Genomic DNA, 24,016 nt, shown 5'->3' with positions numbered 1-24,016 from the left:
GTCCAGATAATTTAAATTCTGTTCGTTTACAACTAAAAAAAGGACATAAAAGAAAGTAAACAGTTGTGCAGGAGCAGGTAAACATGATTTGAATTGAAAGAAGTGATCTGAATTTTCTTAAAATAAAAATCTAATATCTGTAAACATTAATATGACAGTGGGGGAGTGATAAAGAGAATAAGAATGCGAGCATCCTACATTCACAAAGTTGATTTTATTTTTGACATTTCTTTGTCTACAATCCCAGCTTGGACAAGACAAAAAAACAACAACACACAAAGTATATTCTTCTTGCCAAAAGAAAAGAATCAAAATTGTTAAAAGCCATCATATGCTGATAGTTATAAGGGATCTGTCTCTGGTTTTAAACAGGCAGTGGAGGAATTCAATTCTCTACCCTTATAAAGCCAAAATGGGATATTGAAATGGAGGAAAGGAAAACACTGCAGAATAAATGGTTGTATTGAGCCAGTAAAGTACCTTATCTTCCACCAACAGCCGCCAAACATCTGAGGTCAAATTGCTGCATCTAAACCTATTACTAAAACTGCAAAATCCCAAACTTGTGACCTTTACGCTTGCCTCCTGGCATCGCTTCATTCATCTTTCAAAGTTTAAAATCTAAATAAGCATCTTCAAAGCCTTGAATGAACCTCCATCCATGCAGCACTTAAAGACTAAGGATGTACTGTTGTTACCACGACACCAATTTTACCCCTATTTTGTGAAGCAGTTGGGCCGTCATGCCTTCAAATCATTTCCTGAGACCTTACTGATTTTAGATTATTTTACTGTAGTCTTAAAAACACTTTTTGTACTGATGATTGAACAAACCAACGCAAATCATCTTCAGTGTTTCGAGCAGTTGATTTAAAACAAAAACATTTGAGTTTTATTAAAAAAACAAAAACAAAATTAATGCTAAGAGAATTGCTAACTAAAGTAGATAAACAAGTTTATAGTTGATTACTGTTCTTAAAGGATTTAAAACAGATTAGATATTGTTGATTACATCTTAAAACATTAAATATAGGCTTGAACTAAAATTGTGGGTGGACCACATCACAGTTACAGCTACTGAGTTACTGACTGATTTTGTTCAAGCCAACAATGATTCTAAATGTGTGGTTTAACAGTGTTAAGTTTGTCAAAATGTTTTTAAAAAAAAAGAGTTTCAACATGAATTTAACCGGATTTTTCTTTCAAAAGAGGCTTTATCAAATCTCAAAAATGAATAACTCCAATAATACTTTATGTGTTAACAGAAATGACTGAATGTCACCAGGATATCACTTTCATGCAAGGGAACTCGCAAATGCTTTCTTAGTTCTTCCTTTTCCTCTACTGAAAAAGAAAATCTAAAAAAACGAGATATGACTTTCCGATGTCAGCGGAGCCTCTAAATTTAATGCTTAAGTTTGATTTGGCTTTGTGGTCTGACACATTCGCACTTAAACTCAGTCTATCATACAGAGAGCTACCTGAAATGTCCTAGTCTGAAGGCATTTTTGGGTGTTTTTAAGAGAACACAAAGACTTGCCTTAAAAAGACAAAATGTTTCATGTTTCTTGGATTTATTCACAGCACTTTTGAAATAACATCTCAAAAGTGCAGTCTCAATATATTAATATTCAACCGTCGAAATTGTAGTAGTAGTCTGACTACTATGTGTAAGTTTATGTTCTTTTTATTCCTTAACATTAGACCACAAGTCTTTTTCTTAAATTCCACAGCTTACAAGTCTTTTTAATCTTTACTTTAAGGTGAATCAGAGTTGTACACAGCCAAAAACTGAATCTGAGGAAAGTAAAAAGCCTGAAAAACTGTCTTTATGTCTTGCAAGAATTTTTTTAAATTTGTTTTTGAACATTTCCTCCTACAACATATGTCTTAGTGACTATATTTTTTTATTAAAATGAGAACTTTTGGTAAGACACTTTTTATCACCCTATTGGCAAATATTTATGCTTATTTATAAAAACTCTGCTAATGGGGTAAGAATCTTTTACTTTTTTCTCAGAGACCTAGATTTGCAGAGTATTTTATTCCACACCTCTATTGTATTGTATTCTTTGTTTTTTTGTCAGAAAGTTCTCTTTTTGACAGAAAAAGGGGAACTATTTGACAGAAGTATGACATTATTAATTAATACAGAGGTGTAGTTAAAAAAAAGGACGAATGGAAACATTAGTTTTATCTTCCCCTTGTATCATTTAAATCACATACAGATGGTTTTCTCATATTTAAAGAATTTGAACTTCTCTCCATCTTCCTTTTAAAAGGACTACTCTGGGGAGATGACTGTACTGTACCACACGCTATAAGGGCAGCCATTAAAGACACATCAAAGGGACCATTACACACAACATGTACATAATTTATTTCAATAAAAATGTAACATACCACGCATACACTTGTTTTATTAATAAATACCACAGGGCACCACATTTCACAACAGGCTTCAAGACTTTAACAGTGACAACAACTTGTGCGAAAATAGCTTGCAAACATTTAGTAAACATTTCGGGGAGTGTTTCACTCCCACCATAAAAATGAAAGGTAACATGTGACAAGTTTGCTCTTTAATGTCTAATGATGAAATTTTGAACTTTATAGAAACATTGAAAAGATTTATATTGAAGCTTTGAGCAACATCCTGCCCTGAAATGAATTAAGTATGTTCTTTTTTTTTTTACTCATTTGTATGTTTTAGACCAGAAGGTTAATTAAACAAACCATTTTTTTTTAATTTTGTGAACTCAAAATGTTTTTCAGATTTTCTAAATCTCCTGAAAGTGCTATACAGTGCAAGTTTAGGTTCATTAAGATCATATTAACGTTTAATACGTCACCCAATTTGATACAGACACAAAACTATAAAATAACCTCTAAGACTCGCTTTTACTGTAACCCATAATTCTCCTTGGAGAGTACCTATTGTTTCAGAGTGCACAGAGCAGCATGTGCTCTGGAACAAGACATTGGAGAGAGAACTGAATGTGCACTGAAAGTCTGACATAAAACATCAGCTGTGCTTGGAATGGCAAAGTGCGTCAGCTCGATATTCAAAACGCACGTAGGTTTTCTTAAGCGCTGGAGAATGTGAAGGCTTACATTCTACAATTTACAGGGCTATTGATGAAACCTTTGTACGAACGTGTGGCGACTGAGGTGCAAAGAGAGTCTACTGCCAGGAGGGAGCAGTGTGGATGTGCAGTTCACAGCCAGATCACTTTGACAGAGAGGAGCATGCAGGTCCACCAACACAACACCAGACGTTAAAAGCAGACGTGCAAACACTTGCAGAGTGCTTGCAAAATTTACATTTTTTTATTTCAAACAAAAAGACTGGTGTGTTGGTAAATTAGTGCCTTTTTTTGTTTTGTTTTTTGAAGGAGATATGTACAAACTTGGTCTAATATCAGATTTGTGCTTTTGGCATGCTGTACAGTGGAAATGTTAAAATAAAAGTCTAAAAGAAACATTTCCTATGACATTCAACCTTGTACATTTACTTTGCTGTAAATCCGCAAAGAAGAAAAACAGAAAAAGATCAGCACACTGGAAAGCTTGTTTTTCACATGGCAAACATTGACGTATGATGACACTGTGTTTACGTCGACTCCTAAGGTCTGTGATAACAGCGCTCACCAAACCGTGCGATACAGTACATAAGAGGTTTCCTCTGGAGGAACAAAGTTCACAGCTTTGAAAGTGTCAGCAAATCTAACCCCGGTCAGAGGCGATGCTACATGCACAAAAATACAAGTCACTAACACAGATTTAGCCTGGCAGAGTCCCTGGTCCCCCTCCTGTCTTAGGAGCTACATTTAGTGTTCAGTCCCTTTGACAAGATCATACTTCTGCCAAACTCACTAAGGAAAGGTGCTGCAGCTACATCAACACTTTCCTTTACTCTTAATAGGCTTGCAATCGTGCCCTTTGTGCTAAGTGCTTATTGTCCACGATAGTCTTCCTTGAAGTTTTAAAGTGAATGACAAGAAAGAAAATCATTTTAGGTTGGTCCTCTGGATCCCTTTTATGATGATTCTTCAGCTAAACAGGAGATGTGTTTGTGTTTATTGGATCAGGGCTCAGCTGCCTTTTCTCCAGGCTGCACATTAAGGGGCATTTAAATAAGACTGACCAAAACTGACTGAAACGACTGAAGCCGAGGCACGTTTTTGCAGGCTCCCGTGTCTCTTGTCCAAATGGCACAATGATTACACACACAAGAAAAGAGATAGCCAGATAAAAACAATGAGTGTACTGAATACAAGCTTTGGATTTTTTCTTTTTTCTGTCTGGTTGCTGACTTCACCGTTATGGCTTGGTGCTAGAACTTTGTCATTTGGCTGCATTCACACCCTGTTTATGATTACGTGTTGTCTGTACCCTTGCACTATGAGGAAACAGCTTCTCTGGTTGCGGTAAACTGTGCACATACTGAAACATGGCAACTGCAAAATCTGATAAACAAACAAGGCTCATGCAGCTATGGGTCAACTATGGTTCAAATTTGTCGCACAGAAGAAAAAGAATCGTCGTTCTCACTGTTATTTGTAACAAAAAAGTGGTTTTAGATTTGCAACAAGTGGAAAATAGACATAGTTCAGGTATATGTAACAAGCCAAAAGAAATGTTTGAATTTATGAAAACGGTGAGCATTTCAGCCCAAGTTTTATATTATTGCACTTAGCGTTCCTCCCAAAAATTATAGGTATTTTACGGTTCGTTATCTGATAAAACAAGCTTTGATGTTTTATGATGGCATTAACCCAACAGCTACAGGCGTTCCTTAGGCTCAGCATTAGGATCTAGATTAGCCAGCCATATCTCTTGTGCTTTCTGCTGACAACATAAACTCCTTTAAACACAGTCTTGCACAGTAGAGCAGGACTGAGACGTGTTTTGCCTCACGCGTAGCCAATATAGCTCCCTGAAAAAAAGATTACAACTTAATAGATTCCTCAAGTGTTGTCGGAATGTAATTTTTGATGCAAAGACCAAGACTGGTTCAAAAATCCATTCTTTGCATTGGAAGAAAAATCGCATGGAAAATCTCAAATACAGTTTTATACCATACAAAAAACTGTGGCTTCCCTCCTCAAGAAAGAGCAAAAAATAAATAAAGCATGCCCTAAGGTTTTGGATGAAGCCTTATAATCTGCAAATGTACTATTCACACGCCATTTATTAGGCTCAACACACAGCTGAGACATCGCTCTCGTTTAACTCCAAAGGTAAGAATGTAAGCCGGTAAAGAAACTAACACTGTAAAGCCGTTAGGGAGGTAGATGTAGTCATCATGTAATAAAAAAAATACATTACAATATGTAGTCACTATGTTTAACTTAAAAAAAATGTTCCTCAGCTTGATGTGATCGTTGCAGGTTCTCTGAAACACTTTTGAAACACTGCCAGCCACTTTGACTGGCCTTACCTTAATCAGCGATTGAGAGAAAAGCCCTAAATGTTCATAAGTGTATAGGCTTTCATCTTTCTCTGTTGACTGAAGGGTCGGTGGTCCGTGCTTAAAGGGCAGTTGTGACAGTCGTTATACCTTTGTTGCAGTTTCCATTGGGGTCTATGGCTCTGTCCACACCACTGCCCACCCCTGCACCTTTTATCAGACAAGCCTCATTGGCATCACTGTCCTCCGAGTTGCACTTGCTCCTCCCTTGCTGCTCACTCTGCCAGCTGTGCCTGCTGTAGATGTATCCATTTGTTTGGCCTTGGTGGCTCAGATGGTTCCTCCTGATGCACAGGAGTTCCTTGAAAGCGTACCTGAACTCAGGACTCCGGCAGTAAATGACAGGGTTGAACATAGAGTTTGAATAGCCTATCCAGTTCAGAATCATAAATACGCTATAGTTGTTCACGTTCCATATGGACGCGATTACATTAAGGATGAAGAATGGTAGCCAGCAAAGAGTAAAGGTCCCCATTATGATACCCAAAGTTTTCAGGGCTTTGTGTTCACGCAAGTAAAACTTTGCCTTCTTTTGTCCACGGCCATTCTTGTCCTCCGAAGAATCTACATGAAAGCGTCCAACGCTTTGGTTAATCTTTTTTAGCTGCCTTTTGGCCGCCAGGAAAACACGGCTGTAGACAAAAACCATGATGATCAAAGGGATGTAGAAGGAGATGATGGAGGAGGTGATTCCATATTGTATGTTTGTGTGAAACTGGCAGCAGTCTGTTTTATTAAGACATTTCTCAGCTTCCGATGTATTGGATCTCCACACGTTCATATGAATGGGCGGGTAGGATGTCAAAGCAGCAATCACCCATATAAAGATGACCACAATTCGAGCTCTGCACTTTGTCAATAGTGACTGGTAGCGGAAGGGTGCAGTAATGGCCACGTAACGGTCAATAGCGATGACACAAAGGGTCCCGATGCTTGCAGTCACGCAGAGGACATCTGTGGCAGTCCAGAAGTCGCACCAGAATTTACCAAAGTGCCATTTAACGAAGATGATGTTTAAAGCACCAAAGGGAACCACAATGAGACCCATGACCAGGTCTGCACACGCCAGAGATGTGACGAAGCAGTTGGTGACAGTTTGGAGACGCTGAAAGCGAGCGATTGCTGTTATGACCAGGATGTTTCCAAAGACAATGCACAGCACCAGAAAAGACATTCCGATGCCCATCAGGATCATAGCCGTCTCACTGTGGCCTGTCTCGTTGAGGCCCATCTCGTTGTGGCCCGTCTCGTTGTTGGACAATGACGTAGTGCTCACATTCGAGTAGACTGGAGAGACTGTAACTCCCATCTGAAGAAATCACATGCAGAAAATCATCAGACACAGTAAAAAGAGGGGAAGTGCACAATTCAAACATGTATCTAACTTATGGGAACTAAATAAATGCAGCAATAATAAAGTTTAAAACATGAATGTTTGTATCTGAAACAAAAAAACAAGCAAAGCAACAAAAGATTAAAAAAAACACAGCAGAGGCACCAGCCATAACGACCTTTTTGGCTCCATGCTTTAAAAACAAGTTGAGTCAAGAAAGAGCAAAAATACCAACCTCGACAGGTCGTTGTTTTGCTCCCAGCCTCCCATAAAAATGTCAGAATGTCAGTGTTGAAATACTTCCTGTAAGACTGGCAAGGCTCACATGCCCCTGTACTTTTTGTTCGGGTTGAGCTCCAGTTGTCTCTCTACCAAGTCGTTCCGTTGAGCAGTGTTTCCTCTGATGTGTCTCAGAGTCCTTATAGCATGCAATGGTGACATCACAGTCAGAGCTCAGCCAATCAGCGCACTAGCCTGTGGAGGGTGCTGAGCGCTCACAGGAGTTTGAACACACTGTCCCAACAGCTGCTGCTGCAGGGCTGCATGAGACATACGGCAGCCAACACAGGCAAACATTTACATATTTAAAAAACCTGCAAATTTGTACTGAAATCTACGAGCTGTATTTCAGCTCGAGTCATAAAGTCTACTTCCTGTTATGCTATGTTCCTGTATGAGTTTACAGCTTCATGCTTGTGAATCTGTATCCAATTAAAACTAGTTAAAGCATTTTTTGAGCATTTGTAAGATCAGGCTGGATTCACAAGTGATCCAACTGGCAAGTGTAGCTCAGTGAATTTTGTCAAGATCTATTGAGTGGTTGGATTGGAGCTTTAACACACTTCTTGTCCTGACAAAACCTTTGAGTTTTGTAGGCTGCTCTTTTATATAAAAATCAGGACCTTCGCCAATACAAGAACATATGCTTACATTTTAACATCCAAAGGTCAAACTGTAAAAATGACCTCAGTGTTTTGGTACGTAAAAGGCGCAGTGATCTTCACAGCAAGAGCTAAAAGAAAGCCTTTGAGGATCAAGAACAAATTTGCACTTTTATGACCACATTTATTCCATACATGTGATCTATGCAAACTAAACCTCATTTATTCAAATTTCAACAATGCAATGATAGTTCTGCTTGGTTTGTGAATGCGTAAAAACACTTCACGGAAAGTCTTCAATGCTTATTGAATTCTTTTAAGTTAATATATCTCTTTTTAAAAATGATTCTGTAATAAAATGATCCAATACCCTCAATCCTAACCCTTTAACCTAATCTTTTGTGACACTTTTGTACTTCAGCCTTTTTTTAAAGTATTTTTTCTCGAAGGTGTATTAAATGTGCAAGTATCAATAAACGTGCACATTTTATTTATCCTTTTAGGTTACAGGTCTTAAAAGGTTTACAAACTACAGAAAAAGAAAACAACAAAGATTTTTGCAAATGTTTGAGACTGTTGTAATGTGTTTTTTACCGCTGATTTTTTGCTTAAAGATCACAAAGATTTTTGCTCAATTGCGCAAAATCTTGAATTGCATAATTTTCTTCTACGCACATTAGATAGATTAGAGCGTACGTGGTTTGGAAAAAATCCAAAGACAGTTCCACTCCTGAGATTAAATAGAGGATGCTTGACGTTTTTTGGATTATATACCTGCATTAACACCAACCATAGAAACCAAAACCTGGTGTTTCGTGGTGGATTTTCAAGGCATGACAAGATTAAAGATAAGAGATGCCATATGTCTGAGCCCTCATTTAGAAGAAATCCTTCATGGGAATACACTTTGACATTTATCAAGGTGTTTCATCTTTTTACAGTCACAAGGTGAACAATGAGATGACGTAAATGTGTGACCTAAATTACCATTGGCAAAGTGACCATTCTTATGGCATGGTCATCTTGCCTGTTTGTTAGTATATAGAAGAAATAAAGGAGCACTGTTATTTATTGGGTCAGGCTGAAATTCAGGCCATGTTCAGGATGCAAAACAAATCCACATTTGCACATCTCTTTCAACAAAATAAAAAAAATGTAGATCATTTGGTATTTTCAAAACTGCTTTTCTTTAAAGATTTGGTAAAAAAGGGCAACCTGCAGTTTTTTTGTTGATGTCATCATGAAATGAGTTATAACCATTGACTGTAAAAGAAAACTGCACCGGGCCAGTGTGACGTCATTCCTAGTAAATGGCTTACTTCGGCTCCAACCAAATGAAGTCACCATTTTTTTGCAAAACGAGACAACGTCAATAAGCAGCAATGGGTCCAAGTATGTCTGAATCATTGTTTCTATGGCAACCACTCTCATCAATCAGGACTAAACTTGCTGGAAGTCCAAAAGTAAACTTTGGGAGAATCTGTCAAACATTTTTAAATGTTCAATGTGGGGGCCAGAAGGCACTGCATACATTAATTGAAGCATCTGATTGGACAGTTTTTAACATGTACAACTTGCAATAAAGAAAAGGTTTCATGAAAAAAAAAACGGATTTGCAAAAATGTGTAAAAAAAAAGTTTTCAAAGAAAAATGATTATTTTGTCATATATAATAACTGTATGAAATCTGTTCATTTTGCAATAAAAGTCTGGAATTCTGGCTTCTTGAAACCAGTGGGTAATTCCTGTTTGGAAACTGAGGAGGGAGGAGTCTGATTTGAGCAGAGACCAGCTAGGGCAACATAAAGCAGAGGGATGAGAGCTGACTTGCTGTTCTCCATGTTGGCCACATGTTCAAAGGACTAAATAACTAAGCAGGTTTTCTTCCAATTGGACAATAGTTAGCAGCCTTATTTACATGGACTAAGTAAAGTGAGAGCTACTCTCCATCCACTGGAACAAAGGATAACCATTTAAAACTAATACAGCAATAGTATAGCTGCTCAAAAGTAGACGCTGCCTCAATGTAGTTGCCCTCAGATCTAACAAATATAAAATTCTTGCTAGCTGTGCAAACATTTTTAATTGATTAACTATAGCAACATTAATCTTTTATTGGCAAAGGCACCTTTTTTAATTTCCTAAAATTGCAGTCTTGCTTTAAACTAAGAGTTTAGATCATATGGGGAGGAGGATTATGGAGGAAGTAAGCATCTGAAAAGATCATAGATGACGCATGGTAAGGCCCCCTGGTCTTGCCTGCATGTTTTGAGTGTGTATGTGTCCATGGGCTTGAGTTTTATCTCCTGCAGGGGTCCAGCCAGCTTCTGCACAGCTGCTGACTCCACCCTCCTGCAGAGCTTATTGAGGCTGCCATTCTTCACCAATCGCCTGGCTGGGAGGGAAGCTTTAAAAGCTCCCAATAACCCCCTGCTCCAGTGGCAGCTGAAATCATGAGAGGATTTTTTTCTTCAGCCTGCCCCTGTTGTCTGCTTGGCCTTAGCCAGTGAAAGCCTCTGATTACCCTCTTAGTTTTATTCTGGCTTTGTCCTTTTGTCAAATTTAACCTAGTGGTCTTTGATTGCATTTTGAGTTTTGGAGACTGCATTTCTGTAAACGTTTACTTGCTTTACAGCCTAAAAGTTTAAGTCATTTCATCGCTTATTACGTCTTTGGTGTTTTGTTTGTTAGTTTCTTTGGTTTTTATGATGTGTCACCCGAATAAACGGCTGTGTGGCCAACTTTAACCTTGCACGTTTATTATTTTTTTCTTTATGGTACCTATTTTCTCCCTCCTTCCTGAAGAGGGACGTAACAAGCATGAAAAAAAGACTAACAAGTTTAAAAGTTTAGTCACCAACACTAGGCACCAACTACATTCATTCAAGACTCAAACGTTAACAGACAAACATACCGTTTTTTTTTGGGAGTCTCCTGTTAGGAAACGAGTCTAGCAGCATTTTTTTTTTAAGTAGTGTAATGACTAGTCTAGACTTTTCCACAGTAAGAAGAAAGCTTGATGTAGCTATTTCTCTGAAATCAAAGTAGTAGGTTTAGGGGCTGTCATCTGGACTTAGCCAAGTCCAGATGACAGCCCCTAAACCTACTACTATGATGGAATCAACCTGGATGAATGAGAGTCTTCATAGACAGTTCTCTGACGTGTCATCATAATAGAGCAAAAGCATTTTTTTTATTTCTTTATTTGCAACTGAGCTTGCAGACAAGCTTAGTTTCTGAAGGGAGATCGTTGCTGATCTCAAATGGCAAATAGATGGTGGTTTTCAGAGTGCCTTCAGTGCATGCAGAGACACCAGAAGCCGAGGGCCTCATCCATGTGCTCAACAATAAGCCCTCACAGAGCTCCTTATGACTGATGACGCATGAGAAATTGCTGTCGCTATATTTGAGTGCTCAAATCTCAATGCCGACCATTCACAAGAAAGTTACAAATGTTATTTAATGATTTAATTTGAAATAAAATCGCTCAAATTGCGATACACCGCCTCATGTTATCCTTTCTAATTCTGTTGCTTGCAGCCTTGCAGGTTTCCGCTCCCGACTAAGAAAATTCAGCGTTTGTGCGCATGTTGTTCTGCTGCACACCTCATTAGCAGCACAGGCGCACCATAGAAGAATCTTTTCCATTTAAACCCCACATGAGATGAAAATTCAGATACTGTCCTGACAGAACGCCGAGCATTTTGGTTTTCTAGGCCGATTCTGCTCACTTGAATTTTAGTGACCCACATAGCTTTTATCTACACCACGACACACATGTCAAACCCATCATGTGGAGCTTCACCACAGATAAGACTTGTGTTATCTGTGCTTTTAGACAACTTTCAGAGCTTGGTTTTCCATCCTGCAGTAGTATTGTGAAGATAGTAGAAAAATGCACTTTTTAAACACAGGAAACTGTATTTATAATATTTGTACAGGAGTCAAAAATGTCTGAAGATCTCAGCTTCAGAGAATAAAGCTTTATTGCACTAAATTTGATTATATTTGGTTTATAAATGCAATAAGCAAATGTAATTATCAACGAAAAGTAACATCTGTTCATCGTTTTGCTTTGGAAAGTGTGAATCTGCATGTTTTAAAAATCGCAACTGACTTCCTCAGAATGTGACATCTGTTTTCCTGTATCCTGTCACTCCCAAGCAGGGGCAGTTCACATGTGGTTAACCTTTTAACTGCCCCAGATGCAGGCTGCACACCTCCACATTGCTGAAATAAGTTCATCCCACTTTTCCCCGGGTCCTCTTGTGCCTGAAATGCTGCAATGTTGATCTAGTGAGGTAACACACTCCAACACTTCCTATCATTTCTGTCTTCAGGGTGACGGGCCTCCTGTGGGAAATAGAAAAATTTCAGGATGACACTGAGACAAGAAACGTCATGAAGAAAAAAATTAAACCAAAGGAGGTCATACCAGAATGATTTAGAGACCCACTACAATGAAAATGGTGTTTTTAACATGTTCTTGCGGCATTTTTCTGATGATGGAGGACGTGCATTAAGAAAATTCACTCAAAATTCAGTTTCTGAGTATTTCTTTATTCAAATTAATATGAATCAGCAGCAGATGGAAAAACAAGTTGAAAAAGATCCAATGTAGAAAAAGTGCTGGGCGGGCCACGAGCTCCCTGCTGCGCTACGTTCTAATGCATCCACTTGTAGACGACCAGATTCATGTACGTCTTTGTCTTCCTCATCTGAACAGGCAAAAAAATTTGTGGCTGGATAGCTCCAATATTGCCTGACAATTTTGTTGCACCCGCATGTTAGGCAGGGGTTTTGAGGGGCTGCAAGCTAGTGGGAGAAAGTGTAAACAAAGGGATGATGGGAATTACTCTGTGCCAAAAATCCTGGCAACAGCTCAGAGATGAATTTCTGAATAACTCCTTCTACTCTTCAGTCATTTAATAGAAAAATATATATATATTTTTCATTTTGGATAAAACTCTGAAATCCTGTTAAATAGACCACTGGGAAGGCTTTGAAATTAGATGATTGGAGTGGAACTTTAACGCTTAAAAATCTGACACTGGCGTCATCTGGGCATTAAAATACTTTCCTCTTTCGCATCTGTGCCAAGACATACTCAGAAACCAGGCTTAATAAGTTGTTGCTTTCTTTTTCTTTTTTAAAACGTTTTAAAGGCAGATAAAAATAAAATATATAAGATGTTAGTAATACAATTGTGACTATAAGTCAAAATTTAACAGGAAAAAAGAAAGTTGGTTGAACTTTTAACATTTTAATTTTATTTAAAAACCAAATAAAAATAATACTGTCTTAAATGTGTGATTGATTAGTTTCCAATACCTTTTATCATGCTCCCACGTCAGGAATTATTTACCTTGTAAATCATGCCCTTATCTAATTCAATAGAACAATGAAAATGAATTGATCTAGAGCGCAGACATTTAATTGGTTTCATGGTAGACACCCTTGGGGAAATGTGGGTGAATTCCCAGCAACAACAAACAAGTCTTTGGCCATCATAAAAAAAAAAGAAAGAAAAAAATCAAAGCTGTTTTCGATTGAGCGCAGAAATAGTGGGAAAGTATACCCTTGTTGCTTGTGGAAAGTATCCAGGCTGCTGCTTCGCACAGTTCACAAAAAAAAAAAAAAAAAAAAAAAAAAAACTACAGCAGTAGGACAAAATCTGTTTAGCCCATTTTAAATGGAACAGACCATATATAGGTTAAGACGCTGCTGAATTAGTGCGAGGCACTCAGTTTTGTCTAAAGAGTTCAGACAGAGGAAAGGGTTGTAAAAACACTTTACTGCTCCATTCAACAACTTCTGGCCTGTGGCGAGCAGATAGAGCTCCAAAGATAAATAACAACATTCCCAAAGGGGTCAGACCTGTGCGACGCAAACATTATAGAATACTGACATGTTCTGCACATATAAACACATGCCTCTGTGTTACAGCTAGTAAATGTGAGTGCGCCGCACTTTGTTTTCTTCTCATACACGACAGTAGAGTTTCTGTGAATATCATTAAAGTTCTTGCCCAACGGGTGGGTAGAAAACACTGCTCATCCTGTTTTTGTTTTGTTTTGGTTGGCAGAGCAAAGAATCTAAGCAAAGAAGCAGAGCCAGTTAACTGGAAATTGCTCAATATTCCATTGGGATCTCCTTCTTTGCTGAAAGCAGAAGCTAGAGGATAGTTGTTCGTAGTGTAGGTGCAGCAGGTTCTCCTAACTGCTAAGTTATTTAAAACTTCAAATGTCCTTTTTTTTGAGTAGAAATTCAGAACTATCGTCCCTCCTAAAAGGCTTTGTCTCAAGAGACTTCGCAGAGAAGATAACTCTTTATGTCTAAACCTGCGTGTGCAGGCAGGTTCTTTTTGTTATACCACGGACCGTTTCAGAGATCAACGCATGTCAGGTCAGGAAAATTTACCCTCGGTCATGGATGTGGAATTGACTGATACAATCAGGGCAACTCAGGCAGTGCGAGACATGTAGTCAGGAACCATGTCAGACACTTTTTCAGATGAAATTGCTGTGATGATTTCTACCTGCTGAGCCAGGTGAAACTAACATCAAGCTACTGTCAAGGAAGCAGTGTCAAAAGCTGAAGCTGAAGGACTGCCAGTTACTTTTCCAGCCTATATCTAAATATACACTCTGAACTATGAATATAATTGTGTGCTAAAGCTGACAAAAATTTAGAAGGAATTTAAAAAATGGAACAGCTGTGAAAGAAGCTGTTGAAATGTATTCCCAACTGAGGAAAACAGACTCTTGCAGGAGTCAAACTCTTATCTGATTTATTGGTCTGAATGCACAGTGAAAAAGCAAAGCAAGACACTTGTTTGTCAGAGTTAGAAGCTGTATGTCAGGGAAGACCTTGTGACCAATTTATTTAAGCCACTTTCAGCATTTGAAGTCAGTTCTGTTTGCTGGTAGAACCGCAGAGTTAATAGATTGGAGTGGGTAGTTGGAAAATTATGAATGGCTGTCTTAAAAGGTGGAAGCAAAAAGCTGCTGCGCTGTCTTTGTATGGATTTAATTAGTGTGCAGCAGTCAGAAAACATGAGAGAAACAAATTCTAAACCACTCATTTTAGAAAAGAAAAAGGAAATTGAAAACCTAAATCCTCTGTTCTTGCCTAATTCTAAAATTGCTTTTAAATAAACATATGAATAAATGAACAGGCAGCATTTCCTCCCATAAAAGACTGAAAGGCAATGATTGGGGATGAGCTCTTGAGCTGCTCAGACTACCATAGTTGTTATTGCATTTTGGTATTCTTTAAATAAATAATTACTTTATCATCCCTTGCCTTAATTAATTTCTTTCTTCCAGATTTTTTTCGTTAAATATTTGATTCTGAGATACCTCCCATTAAAAATAGTCAATTTACAACTGTCGTGATTTAAGCAGATCCATTGTTTTGCTTAACAAATGTGTCACACAGCGCCTTTTTCTGCAAGAATTCACAGATCTGCATAGCTGAATAACTAGAAATTGTTTGGATCCAGAAAATTCCAGCCCTTTGGTCCCTTCATATCTGCAGATTATTGTTCAAATAAACAGACTGCAGGCAGAAATCTTTTTTTTTCCACTTAAGAAAGCAGCCTCATCCTTCAAACAGCTCCCTGGGTGTTCTGAGCCACATTCAAAGCAGTGTAGGAGTGATGAATTTCTTTTCAAAGTACCATTTGACCTTTTTCCTGTCAGCGGTGAGTGATCAGAACTACTGGTTTGTTTCTTAAAGTCACAATGTGGCAGAAATATGTGAAAAAACATTGGATGAAACATCTGTTTCTGTCCTTCAAAGCCATGCCTTACATGGACACATTGACAGTCTCATGCCAAAATAAGAAAATGACCCAAAAACTAACATTTTTAAATTTTAGCCAACATAGTATTGTTTTACTTTGTTTTTTGTCTGTGAGCATTTATTACAACTAGTTGGAGTATGGAATTATACAAAAATAAAATCAAGGAGCAGAAAAGAACTAAAAAAAATTCTCAAAATCAAACTGAAAAGGTTTTTTTTATTTTTTTATGTTTTTGGTTTAATATTGAGAAGAGATTTTCTGAAAACGAGTTTAATAATAAAAAAGAGAAAATGTCAATAATATAAAAGTTTTTTTCCATCAGCCATTTTCTTAACAGCTAAATTTCATGTTAATTATTTTTTTGATCACCTCACACACATCTCTAAATAAGAATGAGATACAAAAACAAGCCACAAAAAAACAGATTTTTCTTTTCTGACTAGTTATATTTACTCAATTACATCTACCTAAACTAAACTTTTCGAAACATTTATAAAAAAAATGGACTTCTTAAGAGTAACTTCAGAGCACTGAGGATAACTGGTCGCTTCTCTTTCTCAGTTTCAATAGACTGTGGTTAGTTTTTCTTCCATTTATTCTAAAGATGCATCAGTATCAGCAGATCTTTACACACAAGGGTCATTTTTTTTAAAATCATAAATATATATGTTTTTTCAATAAGGTTCAGCTTTCACTGAACTTTGATTAAATGCATCAGAACGCCTGCAACATTTTTTGAAACATCAGAGACTTGTCCTTTGCAGTTTGTGAGAAAGTAATTATGTGGGGTTGGTTAGATTCAAATTAATCTATGCCAAAAAAAGAAATGTTTTAATTATTAAATAAGAAATTTGGTTTATTTGAAACAGGAAAACAAAGTTAGAAATTTCGACAAACTGAATTTCAGCAAAACAAGTCAGCAATTTCAAATAAGATGTTATTCTAAGGCAGGAAAGAGACAGAAATATATACATTTATTATTTTGCTGAATCAAACCCTAACAGCACAGCATCATGATTAAACAATTTATTGCAGCAATAAAAACACAAGTTGTATTTTTTTTCCTCTCTTGACCAATTTCCCTTTTATCAGAGGTTAATCTGTACCAGACTGTTGTCCAAAATCAACCCGTGTACAATTCTCTGCTTTTCTGCATAGCAATGGCTATGATTTTTTTTAATTATTCATCATATAGGTTTTTATTAAAAAAATAATTTTGACAAAGCCTTCAAAATTGCTATTGCTGTGAGGAGTTTAGTAGCTAGCAAAGTAAGTTGTAGGTATTTCTAAAATGTGAAGAGTTGTGAGGAAAAGGCCAACAAACATAAGAAACAGTTCTTATAGCCATAAGAAAGCAATTGTTTTGTAAGGGTTTCACAGTTTGCATTTATCAAAGATTTCTCTACCTTCGGGAGTGCAGATTTATATTTATTTCCAATTTGGATCACAACCGTTAGTTGTATGTCACATTCAGCTCACATAATATCTTCTCTTAAATATCCGTGAATTAAAAAAAGCTAAAGCTTTTCAGCTCAATATGTTTAAAAAATGCAGTATTTTCTGAATTCTGTATATAAGTATGTATACAATGAAAAGTGTTTTGTTAATTTAATATTGTGGGATTATTTGACTGACATACAACATTGTGCTGACAAGCTGCAGTTTTAGCTTGACCACAGATACATGGGCTTTTTTTCTTTTTTAACACTATATGGAATTTGAAACCAGCATATCAGCAAGGCAGCAGTGTGATGCTTATCTTTCTGCAACATTCGTGATGACCTTACCAACAGGCTAAAACCTGCGGTGCTGAAAACACCGGAGTCTTCCTTAAACTGAGACGACCAGAAACTGGAGGCAAAATGTCACATTCTCATATTTATGTCCTGATTGTGTTTGATCTTATGACTTTCGATTGCGTTTGGTGAAATGAACAATGATCTCTCTGTGTTCATCAGAAAAATCAGTGTATTTGTTTTTTTAAATTTGTAGATTTAAAATAAATTTTGACTACAAGAAGTGTCTTTGGTTGCTTTATTCCTAGAACCATACAATGCCTTTTTAAAAATAATTAAAAAATAGTAATGTGTTTTTGTTCATTGATATGGGGCATAAAAATGGGATGCAATGCTATTCAAATATGGCAATAATTTTTTCTGCTTGTACATTTCTTAACACATTTTTTTAGAGGTTAGTACTTATAAATACTAAATTTAAGTTTAACCTCTGAAACTCAAATCCCCAATCTTTAGTCAACAATGAACGTTTAGAGCTGCTGGGTTCTGGATTCCTAAGACACTGAATCATAAAAGTTCACATTCAGACCCCCAGGCAAGGCAATAAACCCAACCTGCATGCCTTTGAACCCTGTGAGGAATCTGGAACTGCCAGAGAAAACTATGGAACTTAGAGCCTCCTGTCCGAACTTAAGCACAGTTTCACTCAAATCAATCGGTTAGAGAAAGTAAATGCTGATCCCATTAAATAAATAACTAAATAATGAAGTACATGTGAGAGCTAAATCCCACCTTCAACAATCTTTAGTGGCCATTTTTGAGCAACTATCGGTCTACAAGTGTGGAGTAAGGCAGATTATTCACAAGTAATTGTTATTTACACTTCAAGACACTTGCCAATTACGAGACCAGCTGTCAAAAGTGTGGCTAAGATTAAAACACCATGCAGGAAAATGATCCTGATCCCAATCATACAAACAAATCAGGACTATTCAATTATGAACAATTCACAATTCATTTTCTGTGTTTTAGATACAATCCAGACTGACATGACTTTCAGTTTTGGTTATTGGGGTCATGACGTTTTGCATAAATTAGTGCACAAAATGTTTTAGACACTAAAAAAAAGCATGGTTATACCAGAACTGACAAGCAATTGATTGCATTTATCAAAGTAAATTCATCTTTTTCATAGCTGAAAGCTCTCCGTTTACACTCTCTCCTGCTAGCTTACTTCCCCTCACTCCCCCAACATAACATTAGCGGTAAAACGATGATGGAGAGCAACATCGGAATCATCCAGCTGTACAGCTTTGAGCCAGATGCCAGCTCAGATGAGGAAAAAATAGACGCTCATGGATATATTGATCTGCAAGTGGATGCATCAGAATGGAGCGGAACAAGAAGCTTGTGGTCCACCTGGTGTATTTTCTACGTCACAAAAACGCTCCTTTTCAAATGCCATTTTTTTCCTCTGCTTTAGATTTCCAAAGATTTTAGTAAAGAAATACCCAGAAATGCAATTTTTAGCTTTTCTTTATGTGCCTCCATCATCAGAAGCAATTACACAAGAATACGTTAAAACCACAAAAACTTTTTGTCTTCCAACCCTTGTGCTATCCTAGGCACTTTAACATTGGGAGTTGGGTCATCTAGACCCACTAGACAGTGCTCTGAACCTTTTTTCTTCAATGATTTCTGATCTTCACTGGTGTCCATGATTACATGAAATCTTTCCACCTTTATCCACCTTTGTCATGGTAGGGAGTACACGTCAATGCAAGGATGGGGTCATACAATAAAAGCACAAGGGTTAAAGCTGTCACAGCTCTTTGGTAGCACTGATATATCCACACACAATTAACTTTTTGGAATGCTTAAATTGACATTTCTTTACTACCCATTATTATATATATTTTTCAAATGGTTTAATTTTTCAAACGTATATTCTTCATGTCAAAGGTTTTAAGAGCCCCAATTTTCTTCAAGTTTCATTAAGAAATATTTTTGTTTTGGTCTAAAAATAAGTTTCAGTCGGTAGAAATGTGCAGTCCTTAACAAATAAAGAAGCTACAAAATAATACAATTTTCAGTTTCATAAAACAGGAGAACGTGAAAGTGTTCCACAGTGGAGAAGCATCCAAAACAAAGAATGTACCACCACACATTTTTGATGCCACACGATACCCACTGGTATGTGCCTCATTAGTCAGGGGGTGCATCTACCAGAAAGATAGTGGCTCCAAACACAAGTTCATGTCTGAAATACCTTCAGAAAAACAAAAACAAGATGGTGTGATATGGTTTAACAAATTGACTGTTTGAAATTTAGTCTGCTCTGTTAGAGCCTTGTAAAAAGGATGTTCTATATTATTATTGTTCTATTATATTTTGTAAATGTTTACTAAAGTTCAGATGAAGGAGAATCATGAAATTGTTCATCTTAAAGTGGTAATAAATGACTGTCTTAGTTTTTTTTGCTTTTGTATTTTGCTTGACTGTCAGTTACACTTTTATCCTTATAGTACATCAGGCCACAGACTGGGAAACCAGCTTGCATGAGCAGGATCCTTGACCCCAGCTCTGCAGGTCAAAAACGTCTCACTACCTTTGAGGATATTATTTAGCCGCCAATAAAAGGCTATCTTTGCTCTGTAATGGGGAAAAATGGACCTCATCTGCTCTACCAATGATGACCCTGTGTGTTATCTTGACCCTGAGAAAGATGGGTCTAGCTTGCAGGATGAGGGTCATTAAAGGTCATTATGACACTAATGACTTTAATGCACAGTGACACAGCCTTGAAAAAAAATCACAGATTAATCTGGACCACACATGTACTGTTATGTCACAAGCACAACCATTTTTAAAAATAAATTTTTAAATAGTGTTCCACAAAAACATATTTATGCCACATTGTGAATAACTGAACACACCTGATGCAGGTAATCAGCTGCAAGCAGAGCAGGGAGTGCTGAAAAACAGGCAGAGTGGTAGATCTTAAGGACAAGGGTTGAGAATCCCAGATTTTGGGGTTTGATGCCATGTTTCAGTCATAGTTTTTCATTTTTTGCACACAGTTTGAGCTTGATTCATGTTGATTTTAAATGTGGCAAAATAAATTATCCAGTCTAAATTATTTTTTTGTATGGGATTAATTATTGATTTTAGTAAAAACCTGTTGACTGCACAGGAAAAAAGACAAAAAAACATAAAACAAATGCAATCACCTGGCCTTATCATATTTGATGGACAAACATTTTATTTTATTTTTAATCCTGTCAGACTAATCCATATGAAATGATCTCAACAAGACTTAAAAAAATCTTGACAGTTAGGTGCTGACGGCCAAACACTGTTAGATTTTATTTGATGTTATTGATGGAAATGATGAAATCTTGATTTTTCTGTTAGGATGCCAATCCATTGACAAGGGCAGTAAATCTTCTGACTCTAGTCAATAACAACAAGTACCTGCAATCAATGTTGTAGGCATGGCCTTTACATGAAGCTGTAGAAAAAGCCATGATCATTTTGTAGCACATGTAAACTCATTGCTTTGGCATGGACGTTCCTTTAAACAAAAAAAAGGTTATAAAACAAATTTGTAATATTTTAAATTATCAGAAATGTACCAAATTAGCAAAGTGACAAAAAAAAAGGAAAAAAAAGGGGGGGGGGCAATCACAAAAATGCATGTTGGCGATTAATTAATTACATTAAACTGCACAACAGTGACTTTGCCTGGAATACGCTGCAGAAAGACTGGAAACTGACTTAACTGGTATCTTTAAATGTTTTTAAGAACAAGCTCAAAGCATCAGTGACTGAAACAATAATGTGCAACTGCTTTTTATGATGTATGTGGTTTTAATAATGTTTGTTTTAATGTATTTTTTATATAGAAATGTGCTGCGTCTTGGCCATAACTCCCTTGGAAAAGAGGTTTTTAATTTCAATGGGACTTTCCTGGTTAAATAAAGGTTAAATAAAAAAAATGCTATTTATAGCACATTGAAACTAACGTGTAGCACTTTTTAGGAGCTTTCTTTGTAGCCTGTTACAGAAGTCTGATTAAAGATTATAACAATTACTGTGTTCAACCCGATTTCCAACACCTTGAGACGAAAGGAATATTCATACCTACTGGTGATTAAATAAGCCAAAGAAGATGAGACAAAGATTCCAGAAATTTGAACTTGAAAGTCACACAAAGACTAACACTTAAGAGTTAACCAAGAAAAATGAATTAAAACATGGTGTTATGTACTCGCTACTATGAATCTCTGATGCCGTTCATAGGATTCTGAGTGGCAAGAATGCAGCAGGATGGCGTGTTGCCCTTAAACTTTACTCCAACTATCTAAACAATCCTCAGAAAAGGGCTGCTTGATGATGAAAAATATTTTTTTGAGCCCATCAAAGAAAATTTCCCAAATAACGGGCAAATTGGAGTTTAAAGATTAAAACAGCCGATTTAAAAAAATTTAAAAAAAAAAATAAATTACTGGCACGACTAAACATCGTAATGATTTGAAACCAGACTTTTTAACATGAAATGTAATAAAAATGTGTATATTTTTTGCAATTTACCTCCAGTTGACATTTAAAGAACTGCAACATTTGGTACTTCCTGGTGTGCTACAAATTCAGGAATGGAAGGTTGGGGCTTGTGTGAAACAAAAAATAGCTGCAGGGACTACCAAAGAAAACTGGGTATGAGCACAGGGAAGGGTTGACACCATTGAATCACAAACTTTAATAAAAACTAACCAAAAAAAAAAACACACACACACACACACACAATCCTCAAACTGAACTAGAAAGGTTTACAATTTATTGTTTGGCATGTGAGGACTTGTATGATTGCTAATTACCGGTAAGTTAGATCACATCAAAGAAAAACTACATACCAGTGCAGGATATTTTTGATTGATTATATTAAAGCAGTATTCTTCAGTATTTGCCTGTACTTACAAGTCCTAAGAACTGGTAGATTAACAATAAAATAATCAATATAACCATTGACAGATGATCTGCGTGGCAAACGTGAAAAAAAGTGACAGTAACTTTGGGCTGCAGAACAACACCAGTAAGGCGTGCTTTTGAACTTTGCATTCACTTCCTCTTCTCTCTCAGTGAACATGTTGTACTATTTTAGACCACAAATGAGTTTTGTGATATCCTGCATGGACTTCTGTTTAGTGAAACCATGTAAATAATGTTGTGCCTGCCTACAGAAAGCTAAAAGCTATTTGGAGGAACAGTAGGAAGACTTCAAGCTGATTTTGTACATTTTTCATTGTTGAGATCAACAGGCATTTGCTGTTAGGAAAAATAAAAGGTTCACTAAGAAGACATTTAAGTGCAAACCTGAGCACTTTAAACATCTCCAAATCGAAATGAGAAAGTGAGTTCACCAAGAAGTTTAAAGGAAAGACAACATTTATTTTAAAAGACATTCAATTCTACGCAAAAAGCGAAGGAAAAAAAATTAGGACACTTTATCCCCAAAAATTTTGACTTGTACTGCCTCCCTCACACCTGTAAATTTAAAAAGTAATGTCTTAAATTAAAAAAATTAAGAAATAAAATAAATAAATAAATGACAATTTTTTTGTCATTGAAAACGTGCATTGAACTACTTCCTGGTCCTGCAAAGCATGCTCATTAACATCGTTCGATACAATGAATTTGCCCATGACGTGCAAACAGTTCCTTAGAATTTTACTAAATGAGTTAGCATTACAGAGATTCCATTTGTCAATTACTATTGACCTTCTTTTAACACTGATTTATACCATGGTTCGGATGAATTCTGGATTCTGAATGGCTGCTGGGTGTGGATTAAAAAGTTATAATCCACACCGATAATGCACGCCTAAAAAAGAAGGATCGGTCACATAGCTTAAATGTTCTGCGCTGCGCTGGCTACTAAAAAACTGAACTGATGCTTTATTAACCTCTCGTGACAATTAGCTTTCCTTAACCACTGTAGTCCAAGACAGTATGATTGACAAACAGTCTAGCAGACTAATTACATACTATCAGTGCTATCAGTTATTCGGCCGAAAAAGGCTACCAAGGTGAGTCATTTAAAGTAAGTGCAGATTTAGAAATGAATTTAAAGTTTATTTATTCTGCACTTTAATGCCAATGGAAAATGTTAAATTAGGCTACACAAGTTGAAAATTCAAAATAGAATTTGGGTTGTGACCTCTTTTAGTTCCTCTTTCATTAATGCACACAGTGTCCTCTGCAATGTAGCTGCAAATGAGTCAGCCTGCTGGAGGTTTCCTGATGTTAATCAACCCATGTTTGGTTGAACCATTTAAATTAATGTCGCCAAGGCAAAAAAAAAAAAAAGTATTTGTAGGAATAACAGGAAGGATGCAAGCATGACTGGTTAGAGTTCTGTTTTTTTGAGAATCGGGAAGTCTGCGTCTGTATCAGAAAAGATAATCATTCTGCCTAAATTGAGGAATTGAAGCATCACCCTGAGCAGCCTCTGTATACGGATCGTTATAGTTGAAAAAAATGATTTGCAAATCACAATACAATATTGTCTCACTCCATTCATATAAATAAATTTTTTTTTTTTAACTTAAATCTGTCAAAAACTGTTAATTCACAAGGGAATGGAGGAATGCATATCAGACAAGGCATCAAAACTGTTGCAATACTTGCTCATTTCTTTTCTGGAGGTAGAGAATGAACACCTCTTGCTTAAACTGTGATTATTAATTTACACTGGCAGCACTTCAACCCTTATTTTACATTCCTGTTG

At 36.7% G+C, this 24,016-nt stretch overlaps 1 protein-coding gene across 1 annotated transcript; it reads right to left on the bottom strand.

The window, feature by feature from the left end:
• Positions 1-2,356: 2,356 nt before the first annotated feature.
• LOC101170279 (beta-2 adrenergic receptor) lies at positions 2,357-7,214 on the bottom strand. The gene is made up of 2 exons (XM_004073527.4): positions 7,042-7,214; positions 2,357-6,782 (listed from the first exon to the last, which is right to left on the bottom strand). Exon 2 carries the CDS (start codon positions 6,780-6,782, stop codon positions 5,535-5,537), a length of 1,248 nt encoding a protein of 415 aa, XP_004073575.1. The 5' UTR covers positions 7,042-7,214; the 3' UTR covers positions 2,357-5,534.
• Between the last annotated feature and the right edge of the window lie 16,802 nt (positions 7,215-24,016).

Source organism: Oryzias latipes, chromosome 10, assembly GCF_002234675.1.
Source record: "Oryzias latipes chromosome 10, ASM223467v1".
NCBI classification, from domain to species: domain Eukaryota; kingdom Metazoa; phylum Chordata; class Actinopteri; order Beloniformes; family Adrianichthyidae; genus Oryzias; species Oryzias latipes.
The sequence above is the reverse complement of the archived record's forward strand: the minus strand, read 5'-3'. Positions and strand labels throughout refer to the sequence as shown.